This window comes from Hyperolius riggenbachi, chromosome 3, assembly GCF_040937935.1.
Source record: "Hyperolius riggenbachi isolate aHypRig1 chromosome 3, aHypRig1.pri, whole genome shotgun sequence".
In the NCBI taxonomy this organism is placed as follows: domain Eukaryota; kingdom Metazoa; phylum Chordata; class Amphibia; order Anura; family Hyperoliidae; genus Hyperolius; species Hyperolius riggenbachi.
In genome coordinates this window covers 240,151,655-240,164,688 of record NC_090648.1, presented here as the reverse complement: position 1 = coordinate 240,164,688, position 13,034 = coordinate 240,151,655, and the positions used below count along the sequence as shown (strand labels likewise).

General features: G+C 48.8%; 1 protein-coding gene across 1 annotated transcript in view; it reads right to left on the bottom strand.

The window, feature by feature from the left end:
• The window catches only part of LOC137562283 (collagen alpha-1(VII) chain-like), a 519,927-nt gene that overhangs the window by 140,154 nt on the left and 366,739 nt on the right, over positions 1-13,034 (bottom strand). Inside the window, exon 81 of the mRNA XM_068273618.1 lies at positions 11,913-11,948. Within this exon, the coding sequence (XP_068129719.1) occupies positions 11,913-11,948 (36 nt within the window). The remainder of the gene's footprint in view (positions 1-11,912; positions 11,949-13,034) is intronic.

Below are 13,034 nucleotides of genomic sequence, written 5' to 3'. Positions count from 1 at the left end.
ACCAGGGCTGTAAATAAACACAACAGGAGGTCCCAGACAGCGGTCGTGCAGCCCACATTGTGTCCAATACACAACTGGGACAACACAGTTTTCAACCCGGGCACCTCAGAAAAATTCAACCTTTTTTTTTTTTTAATGGTTTGTTTGGTTTTGGTTTTGCAACCAATATAGCTATTGTTTGACGTAATAGCTGGTGGCAGAGTGGCAGCAGAAGAAGGTAATTCTGTGTACCCTGGCAGTGGGAAACACAGACAGACAGCAGCAGCAGGAGGAGGAATGGAGGAGTAGGCGAGCAGCTATTGTTTGACGTAATAGCTGGTGGCAGAGTGGCAGCAGAAGAAGGTAATTCTGTGTACCCTGGCAGTGGGAAACACAGACAGACAGCAGAAGGGCAGTACACAGCAGCCCACTGTAGGTGTAAAATGTGTGGCTGCAGGCGACATAATAGTCAAAGTGAACCAGGCTGGCTTAGTGAGCAGGAGCCAGGAGGTGGTAAAGGGTGGTAAGGCACATTAACGATGGTTCCGGCAGCCAGTTCATGTCCCCCTCTCGCCGACAACAGGGGCCAGGAACTCGCCTTCCACCCACGCCTGGTTCATCTTGAGAAACGTCAGTCTGTCCACAGACTTGTGAGACAGACGTGAGCGTTTCTCGGTGACCACGCCACCAGCTGCACTGAAGCAGCGCTCGGACAGCACGCTGGAAGGGGGGCAGGACAGCACTTCCAGGGCGTACTGCGCCAGCTCGCTCCAGATCTCCATGCGCTTGACCCAATACTCCATGGGATCAACAGGGGCATCGCTGTCAAGCCCGCTGTACGACCCCATGTAGTCAGCCACCATGCGGGTCAGGCGCTGGCTGTGACCGGAGGAGGATGCTGCTGCATGCATCTCCTCTCTAGTCACTGCTGCCGGAGCCTCTACAGTCCTGTAGAGCTCGTGGCTGAGAGACAGCAGGTCTGTGGGGCGCTTGCTGCTGCTGGATGCAGGCACCTGCTGCTGCCTCTGTGCTGGCTGCTGGACAGTGGGGGTGGAAGGCTGGGGGAAGGCTTCCTCCAAGCGCTCAACAAGGGCCTGCTGCAAGCCCCTTATTTGTTGCGCTGGGTCTCCTCCTGCAGGCGGCAGGAACTGGCTCAACTTCCCCTTGAGGCGTGGGTCCAACATCATGCTGATCCAGATGTCCTCCCTCTGCTTCATCTGGATCACCCTGGGGTCCCTACGCAGGCACGTCAGCATGTGCGCTGCCATTGGGAAGAGGCGGGCCACGTCTGCTGGCACATCGACGTCAGTGCTGTCCTCATTCTCCTCCTCTGCCGCCTCATCCTCTCTCCACCCCCGCACCAACTCAGCTGCGCTGTGCTGATCCCCCTCATCAGCAGCCAGGTCAGGGACCTCCACCAAGTCCTCCTCCTCCTCCCCCTCAGAGGTGGACTGCGCAGCTGGTTGCCGCTCCTGCTGGTCCAAGGCTGCCGCTCCCTGTTCCAGCAAAGCATCGAGGGCCCTGTTCAGCAGAGAAACCAGGGGCACCCACTCGCAGACCATAGCATGGTCCCTGCTCACCATGTTTGTGGCCTGCAGGAAGGGAGCCAGCACAAAGCACACCTGCTGCATGTGCCTCCAGTCATCATCGGGGACGATGGACGGGATGTTGCTGGTCTTGTCCCTTCTCTGAGCTGCGGAAACAGTGGCCAGGGCAAGGTACTGGTTGACAGCGTGCCTCTGTTCAACCAGATGCTCCAACATCGCCAGGGTGGAGTTCCAGCGAGTCGGAACGTCAAGGATCAGCCGATGGCGTGGCAGATCCAGCTCCTTTTGCACGTCTTCCAGGCTCGCACAGGCTGCAGCCGAGCGCCGGAAGTGACGCACAACATTCCTTGCCGTTTCCAGCAGTTCGCCCATCCCCTGGTAGGTGCGCAGGAACTTCTGCACCACCAGGTTCAGCACATGGGCAAGACAGGGGATGTGGGTCAGGTTTCCCCTGTCTATTGCGGCAACCAGATTGGCCCCATTGTCGGCCACCACCTCTCCGACTCTGAGGCCTCTGGGGGTCAGCCAAATCCTCTCCTGCTCCTGGAGTTTGGCCAACACATGGGTTGCCGTCAGCTTGGTCTTCCCAAGGCTGACCAAGTGCAGCAGCGCTTGGCAGTGGCGGGCCTTCACGCTGCTGCTGAGGCGGGGGGTTTGGCCAGGTGTGCCGGAGGATGGCAGAGGATCGGAGGAACCTGCTGCAGTTCCCCTGAGCCTGCGGGGTGGCACCACCCACTGTGTTGCTGCTGCTGCTGTGCCCGCTGCTGCTCTCCCATCCTCACCCCCTTCCACTAAGCTGACCCAGTGGACAGTGAAGGACAGGTAGCGGCCTGTCCCGAAGCGGCTGCTCCAGGAGTCCATGGTGACGTGGACCCTTTCACCAACCGCGTGCTCCAGCCCTCGCTCCACATTGGCCATCACAAAGCGGTGCAGTGCAGGAATGGCCTTGCGGGCAAAGAAGTGTCTGCTGGGGAGCTGCCAGTCTGGGGCTGCGCAAGCAAGCAGCGCACGAATGTCGCTCCCCTCCTGCACGAGCGTGTACGGCAGGAGTTGGGAGCACATGGCCCGTGCCAGCAAGCCGTTCAGCTGCCGCACGCGACGGCTGCTGGGAGGCAGAGCCCTAACCACCCCCTGGAAGGACTCGCTCAAAAGGCTCTGACGTGGCCTTTTGCTGACACGGGAATCAGCAGACACAGCAGAGGAGGCCACTGAGGACTGGCTGCCAGAACAGGCCTCAGTGTCGGCGGCAGGAGTTGCAGAGGGGGGAGGAGCAGTGCATTTCCGCACTCCTGCTGGTGCTGCTGGAGGAGCAGGAGGGCGGGTGGCTGCTGTTGCTGCTGCTGCTGCTGAAGGCTGTGCAGTGATGGGTGTGGTGCCACTGCCAGCACCAGATGCCTTCAGCCTCTGGAACTCCTCATGCTGGTGGAAATGTTTAGCCGCAAGGTGGTTGATGAGCGAGCTGGTGCTGAACTTTAAGGGGTCTGCACCTCTGCTCAACTTCCGCTGACAGTGGTTGCAAGTGGCGTACTTGCTGTACACAGTGGGCATGGTGAAAAAGCGCCAGATTGGTGACAGAAACATCCCCCTACGGCATGGAAGCGCTGCTGCCTGTCTCCCTGTGGTGGTTGGGGGGGGGGCTTGGGTGCGGCTGGTGGTGGTACTGGCTGATGCTGCTGCTGCTGAGCCTGAGACACCAGCAGGCTGTGGGACGCTGCCAATGCTTGCAATGATGCGCCTCCTTGCAAGGCCCACAAGCGCATCCTCCTCCTCCTCCTCAGAGCTGCTGAGGACGACATCCCCTGGAGGTGGTGGCACCCAGTCTCTGTCTGTCACCGGGTCATCATCATCATGCCCCTCCTGAAACATGTCCTGCTGGGATGATGACCCCCCAAACTCCTCTCCTGATGCATGGATGGGACGCTTGACTGTCGCCACAGTCTTGCTGTCCAATCCCTCCTCCCCCAAAGTGCCCATCAGCATCTCCTCCTCAAAATCGCCAACAACAGCAGACAATACCCTGATGGTGCCTGGGGTAAAAAGACTGCTGAGTGACAGGTCGGCGACTGATGGTGAACTGGCCTCCTCCCCAGGCCCTGCTGGGCGGCTGCTGCGAACAGGGGTGGTGGTGGTGGTGGTGGTGGTGGTGGTGGTGAGGGTGGAGGCCTCGGATGCAGAGCTGATGGCGGGCTGCTCATCCTCCGTCATGAGTTGCACCACAGTGTCTGCATCCTTTTCCTCAATGGGACGTTTCCGACCCGGCTGGAGGAAAATGGGAGCAGGTGCTACACGCTGCTGCTGCTGTGTCTCTGCAGCGTGAGTTGCAGATGCTCCTGCTGGGCGGCGCCCAAGGCGTCCACGGCCAGTGGCTATGGGAGGAATGTTAGCCACTGACGCTGCTGCTGCTGCTGCGGAACTGTGCATGGTGGCGCGCCCGCGGCCGCGGCTTGCCACAATGCTGCTCCCTCTCCTCCTGATTCCCTTGCTGCCCTTCCCCTTGCCCAAACCGCGCTGGCTGCCACTTCCAGACATCTTCAATGTTTTGGGCGTATAGACAAAAGTTTTTTAAAAGGGCGGGTGAAAAGTGGGGTACTTTAATGGAGTGGGTTGGTTGGTGAGGTGACTGAGTGAGTGTCCCCTAGTACAGTAAGTAAGTAGTAACAGTCAGGAAGTACAACTAGCAGTTACAATAATCAGTAGTAATCACAAGTAAATTTAGTGTGTGTACACTCAGACAGTGAGTGCACGCACGCAGGAGCTAGTAGCCTATGAACACAGTGACTGAGTGTCCTAGACTCCTAGTACAGTAAGAGTAAGTAGTAACAGTAAGTAGAACTAACTAATTACAATAATCAATCAGCGATCAGAAGGAAATGGAGTGTGGGTGTGTGTACACTCAGACAGTGAGTGCACGCACGCAGGAGCTAGTAGCCTATGAACACAGTGACTGAGTGTCCTAGACTCCTAGTACAGTAAGAGTAAGTAGTAACAGTAAGTAGAACTAACTAATTACAATAATCAATCAGCGATCAGAAGGAAATAGAGTGTGGGTGGTGTGTGTACACTCAGACAGTGAGTGCACGCACGCAGGAGCTAGTAGCCTATGGACAGTGACTGAGTGTCCTAGACTCCTAGTACAGTAAGAGTAAGTAGTAACAGTAAGTAGAACTAACTAATTACAATAATCAATCAGCGATCAGAAGGAAATGGAGTGTGGGTGTGTGTACACTCAGACAGTGAGTGCACGCACGCAGGAGCTAGTAGCCTATGGACAGTGACTGAGTGTCCTAGACTCCTAGTACAGTAAGAGTAAGTAGTAACAGTAAGTAGAACTAACTAATTACAATAATCAATCAGCGATCAGAAGGAAATGGAGTGTGTGTAGTGTGTACACAGACAGTGAGTGCACGCACGCAGGAGCTAGTAGCCTATGGACAGTGACTGAGTGTCCTAGACTCCTAGTACAGTAAGAGTAAGTAGTAACAGTAAGTAGAACTAACTAATTACAATAATCAATCAGCGATCAGAAGGAAATGGAGTGTGGGTGTGTGTACACTCAGACAGTGAGTGCACGCACGCAGGAGCTAGTAGCCTATGGACAGTGACTGAGTGTCCTAGACTCCTAGTACAGTAAGAGTAAGTAGTAACAGTAAGTAGAACTAACTAATTACAATAATCAATCAGCGATCAGAAGGAAATGGAGTGTGGGTGTGTGTACACTCAGACAGTGAGTGCACGCACGCAGGAGCTAGTAGCCTATGAACACAGTGACTGAGTGTCCTAGACTCCTAGTACAGTAAGAGTAAGTAGTAACAGTAAGTACAACTAACTAATTACGATAATCAATCAGCGATCAGAAGGAAATAGAGTGTGTGTTGTGTGTGTACACTCAGACAGTAAGTGCACACACGCAGGAGCTAGTAGCCTATGAACAGTGACTGAGTGTCCTAGACTCCTAGTACAGCAAGAGTAAGTAGTAACAGTAAGTAGAACTAACTAATTACAATAATCAATCAGCGATCAGAAGGAAATGGAGTGTGGGTGTGTGTACACTCAGACAGTGAGTGCACGCACGCAGGAGCTAGTAGCCTATGAACACAGTGACCGAGTGTCCTAGACTCCTAGTACAGTAAGAGTAAGTAGTAACAGTAAGTAGAACTAACTAATTACAATAATCAATCAGCGATCAGAAGGAAATAGAGTGTGGGTGGTGTGTGTACACTCAGACAGTGAGTGCACGCACGCAGGAGCTAGTAGCCTATGGACAGTGACTGAGTGTCCTAGACTCCTAGTACAGTAAGAGTAAGTAGTAACAGTAAGTACAACTAACTAATTACGATAATCAATCAGCGATCAGAAGGAAATAGAGTGTGTGTTGTGTGTGTACACTCAGACAGTGAGTGCACACACGCAGGAGCTAGTAGCCTATGAACAGTGACTGAGTGTCCTAGACTCCTAGTACAGCAAGAGTAAGTAGTAACAGTAAGTAGAACTAACTAATTACAATAATCAATCAGCGATCAGAAGGAAATGGAGTGTGGGTGTGTGTACACTCAGACAGTGAGTGCACGCACGCAGGAGCTAGTAGCCTATGAACACAGTGACTGAGTGTCCTAGACTCCTAGTACAGTAAGAGTAAGTAGTAACAGTAAGTAGAACTAACTAATTACAATAATCAATCAGCGATCAGAAGGAAATAGAGTGTGGGTGGTGTGTGTACACTCAGACAGTGAGTGCACGCACGCAGGAGCTAGTAGCCTATGGACAGTGACTGAGTGTCCTAGACTCCTAGTACAGTAAGAGTAAGTAGTAACAGTAAGTAGAACTAACTAATTACAATAATCAATCAGCGATCAGAAGGAAATGGAGTGTGGGTGTGTGTACACTCAGACAGTGAGTGCACGCACGCAGGAGCTAGTAGCCTATGGACAGTGACTGAGTGTCCTAGACTCCTAGTACAGTAAGAGTAAGTAGTAACAGTAAGTAGAACTAACTAATTACAATAATCAATCAGCGATCAGAAGGAAATAGAGTGTGGGTGGTGTGTGTACACTCAGACAGTGAGTGCACGCACGCAGGAGCTAGTAGCCTATGGACAGTGACTGAGTGTCCTAGACTCCTAGTACAGTAAGAGTAAGTAGTAACAGTAAGTAGAACTAACTAATTACAATAATCAATCAGCGATCAGAAGGAAATGGAGTGTGGGTGTGTGCACACTCAGACAGTGAGTGCACGCACGCAGGAGCTAGTAGCCTATGAACAGTGACTGAGTGTCCTAGACTCCTAGTACAGTAAGAGTAAGTAGTAACAGTAAGTAGAACTAACTAATTACAATAATCAATCAGCGATCAGAAGGAAATGGAGTGTGGGTGTGTGTACACTCAGACAGTGAGTGCACGCATGCAGGAGCTAGTAGCCTATGAGCACAGTGACTGAGTGTCCTAGACTCCTAGTACAGTAAGAGTAAGTAGTAACAGTATGTAGAACTAACTAATTACAATAATCAATCAGCGATCAGAAGGAAATAGAGTGTGGGTGGTGTGTGTACACTCAGACAGTGAGTGCACGCACGCAGGAGCTAGTAGCCTATGGACAGTGACTGAGTGTCCTAGACTCCTAGTACAGTAAGAGTAAGTAGTAACAGTAAGTACAACTAACTAATTACGATAATCAATCAGCGATCAGAAGGAAATAGAGTGTGTGTTGTGTGTGTACACTCAGACAGTGAGTGCACGCACGCAGGAGCTAGTAGCCTATGAACAGTGACTGAGTGTCCTAGACTCCTAGTACAGCAAGAGTAATTAGTAACAGTAAGTAGAACTAACTAATTACAATAATCAATCAGCGATCAGAAGGAAATAGAGTGTGTGTTGTGTGTGTACACTCAGACAGTGAGTGCACGCACGCAGGAGCTAGTAGCCTATGAACACAGTGACTGAGTGTCCTAGACTCCTAGTACAGTAAGAGTAAGTAGTAACAGTAAGTAAGTAGAACTAACTAATTACGATAATCAATCAGCGATCAGAAGGAAATAGAGTGTGTGTTGTGTGTGTACACTCAGACAGTGAGTGCACGCACGCAGGAGCTAGTAGCCTATGGACAGTGACTGAGTGTCCTAGACTCCTAGTACAGTAAGAGTAAGTAGTAACAGTAAGTACAACTAACTAATTACGATAATCAATCAGCGATCAGAAGGAAATAGAGTGTGTGTTGTGTGTGTACACTCAGACAGTGAGTGCAGTGCGCACACGCAGGAGCTAGTAGCCTATATGAACAGTGACAGTGAGTGTCCCTACGGGTACAGTAAGAGTAAGTAGTAAGTAAGTACAACTAACTAACAATAATCTATCAGTAATCAGAAGGAAATAGAGTGTGTGTACACACAGACAGTGAGTGAGTGCACACACGCAGGAGCTAGCTAGTAGCCTATAAACAGTGACAGTCAGTGAGTGTCCTACTCCTAGTACAGTATAACTACAATACTATTAGTAAAGGACAGCAGAAATACTGGTATAGATGAGAGAAATAAACAGAGGACAGCTGCCCACAGAGGCAAGGCCCCCCTGAGGCCTAAACCTGTAAGCTTGCAGCAGCTGCCTGTCTCTAATGTAACACACAAGCTACTAACTAAAATACAATGTCTATCTAACTAACAACAATATAGGTGTATATGGCAGGTGTAGGTGAGCAAAAACGCTAGGTAAATGACCACAATAGAGCACTTGCTAAGCCAAAGCACAAAGGAGCAACTCTCTCTCTGTACAAGTCTCAGGCAAGCATGGAAAAACCTAACATGGCGGCCGCTATTTATAGGGTAGGGGCTGGCCAGGGTCCCCCTCTGTGATTGGCTGCCGTCAGAGGGCCTGGGAGCCCTCTGATTGGCTCTAAGGACATCAATCTGGGCTATGACGCTATTCGAGCTCGGTACCGAGCTCGAATAGCGCCGGGTTGCTCGAATAGCTCGAATAGTGAATGGGCTATTCGAGTGTACTCGGATAGCCCATTCGAATAGCTCCAGCTATTCGGAGCTCGAATACCGAGCTCGAATAGCTGAAAAAGAGCTCGAATATTCGAGCTACTCGAATATTCGAGCTCTGCTGAGCACCACTGGTGGAGAATTCAGATTACCTGTCATACTGGCTAGTTGTAGTGTTGGGCGAACACCTGGATGTTCGGGTTCGGGAAAGTTCGCCGAACATGGCCGCGATGTTCGGCATGTTCGGGCCGAACCCTGAACTCCCCGAACATCCCGCTTTTGGGGGCCCTATGGGGTCGCAGGCATAAGGGGGGAGCATGCCCCGATCGCGGGGGGGTCGGAAATTCCCCCCACCCCCTCCGCTAGCGCTCCCCCCTCTGCCCGCTTCCCCATACAAAAGTTTAATGAAGTAAAACAGTACCGGTCTGGTGGTAGTGGGTGGCTGGCAGTGGGCGGCACTGTTTAGTGAGTGACTGAGGAGGAGGAGTCCGGAGAGTGACGCGTTGAGGGAGGCCGGGCAGCAGGCGGTTCAGCAGTAGTACGGTACTACTGCTGAACCGCCCGCTGCCCGGCCTCCCTCAACGCGTCACTCTCCGGACTCCTCCTCCTCAGTCACTCACTAAACAGTGCCGCCCACTGCCAGCCACCCACTACCACCAGACCGGTACTGTTTTACTTCATTAAACTTTTGTATGGGGTAGCGGGCAGAGGGGGGAGTGCTAGCGGAAGGGGGTGGGGGGAATTTCCGACCCCCCCCGCGATTGGGGCATGCTCCCCCCTTATGCCTGCGACCCCATAGGGGGGCAGTATTCGGCCGAACAGGGCCCTGTTCGGCCGAACAGGGGCCCTGTTCGGCCCTGTTCGCGGCCATTTAGTAGTTCGGGGCGAACCCGAACTTAAAAGGCCGAACACCATCAGGTGTTCAGCCGAACTCGAACATCACCCGAACAGGGTGATGTTCTGCAGAACCCGAACAGTGGCGAACACTGTTCGCCCAACACTAGCTAGTTGCCTAATTGTGGGTTGTTATTCATTCTTGCAAGACACTTCTAATTTTTCACTTGGGCACTTTAACAAAGTTTAGACTTAGACATAGCTTACTGCCAAGATGATGGATCTTCAACTGCCCTTCATCCCCACCACGGGCCTCACTCTCTAAACACAATGGAAGCAGGAGGAAGCAGGATAACTAAATGCAGAGAATACTTAAACAGGTACTGAAAATGGTAGTATACATTTGTTGAGGCCCTGTGCTCCAGAGCGAGACACAGGCTTAACCACTTAAGCTCTCGGTCGTTTTCACTTTATGCATCCGAGCAATGTTCACCTCCCATTCATTCGCCTATAACTTTATCACTACTTATCACAATGAACTGATCTATATCTTGTTTTTTCCGCCACCAATTAGGCTTTCTTTGGGGGATACATTTTGCTAAGAGCTACCTTTCTGCAAATACATTTTAACAGTAAGAATAAGAAAAAAACAGAAAAAAATTCATTATTTCTCAGTTTTCGGCCATTATAGTTTTAAAATAATACATGCCCATTTGTCATGGTTATTTCACCGTTTAAATTATGTCCCTATCACAATGTATGGCGACAATATAATATTTGGAAATAAAAGAGCATTTTTTCCGTTTTGCATCCATCACTATTTACAAGCTTATAAAAAAAATATAGAAATATTTCATCTTTACATAGATATTTAAATAGTTTAGACCCTTAGGTAACTATTTATGTGGTTTTGTTTTTATTGTAATGCTTTGGTTTTTTTTTATTAAACATTTTATGTGGGTATTTTTGGGAGGGTGGGAAGTAAATAGTGTTTTGTTTAGGGAAATATTTGTGTAGTATATTTTTTTTTTACTTTTAGATGTAGTTTTATTCTTTGGCCACAAGATGGCAACCTTGAGTTTGTTTACATGACGTCACTCTAAGCGTACAATGTAGAGAAGAGAAGCTGTCGCTTTTTCTGCGGGGGAGAGGAATCAGTAATCGGGCACCATAGCCCGATTCATTGATTCCTGGGCTACCGAATACGCGGCCGGGAGTGCGCGTGCACGCGCGCGATCGGCCGCGGGAGCGCGCATGTCCTCCTTGCCATTTTTATACGTCAAGGAGGACAGAGTGGTTAAGTAAGTACTTGAACAAGTGGTAGTACTCTCTTCAAACTGTCAGAGTGCCAATGAACGTAGATTAATAAAATGAACAGGGTTTAAAATCACCCACTAAGAAGACTAAGAGGATTTGATACTTCAGATCTCTGCTTGGAGATGTGGTGTGTTTACAAGAGACTCACTTTCCAGCTCTCACAATGCACACTGAGAACACTTGCTGGTCAACAGAGCAAAGCCGTCCATGCGATGCTGGCCTTAAAAATATTTGATCAGTAACTATTTCCTACAAACTGTATTTCAGTGGTGTATTCAGCTATTTGCTGAGGGTTCAGGTAAGAAGCTAAATAAGCCTGTGGCAGCTTAGTATCATGCTAAAACCAACAACTATATTGCAGGGATTAGAGCACTGTCATGGATTCTGGAATAAAGCTTAGTAAGGCTAACAATGACATTTCTCTGTCTTTCTCTATTGCACTTCCATTTCTTCTGAAAACTACAAGAGTGAAATTTATTCACAACATCTACAGTAAAGGGATGGTGTCAGATAATCCCTCTAAGGCAGTTAACCTGGTACTATAGAATATATAAGGAAATGCAAAAGAACTGAAATCCAAAGTCTTATGTAGACTGAGCTAATTAAGTAAGCCTCTTTTTACAACAGAACTGTAGGCAGCTATATTTCCATTAAACAGTGGTAAATGCGGTAACACAAATAAAAGTTTAGCCACATTCTGCTCTCATGTAACATAGCAATGCAATTAATTGAAAGGACAGGGCATTGTCATGTGGTGCAGGACTGCATTTTTCAGACAACGTATAACATGAACTTTCTGCAGTCCCACTCTGGTGTACCTTTCCTCACCACCACCCTGGGGATGACCAGCAGCACTGTTGCTGACCTATTTGGTGTCCCAGACCAGGTATTTGGTGTCTCAGACCAGGTAATCTGTTTACAGTGGTAAATAGCGGATGATGAGAAATTACAGGTTTGTTTTATGGGTCCTTGTTCACACTTGGCATCGTAGATGATTGTTATACATTATACAACTAAAATATCATTTGCATTGCTCCGCTCTAAATGAAGTCGTGCACTGTGGGTTGAAACGCACACAGCAGTGAGAATGCTGTGGGTATGCAATGTCTAATGTCCTTGTGTGTTACAAACTAAAGGCTATCGCTGTAAACTGCACAACATCATGTGAAGCGTAAACAAGAATGTAATCATGGCTGTGCAGTGCTTGGATGATTTGCAGGAACGGAAGCCTGCACAATACCAAGGCTGTACTGGATACTTACTCTTTCACCTTTCACACCTGGAAGTCCTTTTGGGCCCTGTAAACAGCAGAAGTAAATACATTCAGGAAGAGAATCAAACAAGTAACAAACAGCTAATTTAAATGTAGAGAAATGCACTGTTAAGGTTTAAGGAAAGGGCACAAATTAGTATCGGCAAATTTTGCAATTTTCAGAAATCTGAAGATTCAAATATACTGTATACCTTCTTCCTACTATGGCACTGATTTGCCTTGTTGAACTGGCATTAGCCTGTAGCCACGTGGCTGATGGGAAATCTCATGTTGAAACCATAGAGACAGTGATTAAGCTTTCTATAACAACAATGTCTTACAGGTAATTGCTGCACTCCTCTAACAGAAAAGTGCAATGTATGTATTCTTTGCATTTCTTCCTATTTAGTTGTATTAGTTTTTCACAGAAATAAAAGATAACTTTGCCCCATCACTTCAATATGAAGTAAAGTAAGGATGCAGTCATACTATGGGCCGGATTCACAGGCAGCACACGGCAATATTACTGGTACGTATGCCAGGTAGGTAGTGCGCGTTGCACAATTAGCATGTAACAGTAACAGTAATATTGCCATGTGCTACCTGCACACGTCAATTTTACCTGAGCTATGTCTATCGGGCTCTATGTCTATTGCATCGTATATTTATTCTGCATGTGGACTCACTACCCATACAACTGAATGGGTGTGTACACATCTCAGCTTTGTAATGGAATGCATCATGCATCATTCTAAATTGCAATAAGTTTCTGGATAATATGTTAAAATATGTGCGCTTTGTATAGTTTGACCAAATTTTAAAATGATGTGTGCAGTGTGCATTGGAGTACACACCCATTATAACGAACATGTTATGCAGTTATGCAATACAAACAGTGTGACTCCAGGCCTAGGAACATTTTATCACTTCACGAGTTCTAACACACTTGGGGCTTGATTCACAAAACAGTGATAACTGAGTTATCGGGCTTGATTCACACCTAATGCCCTTTAGGACGCGCAAAGTTTTGCGCACTAAGTTAGCGCACGCAAAGTTTAGCACTGCGCAGTGTGCGTGAAACGTCGCACCAGGTGCGCCCGAAATGTCGCAGTATGCAACATTTCTGTCGTAC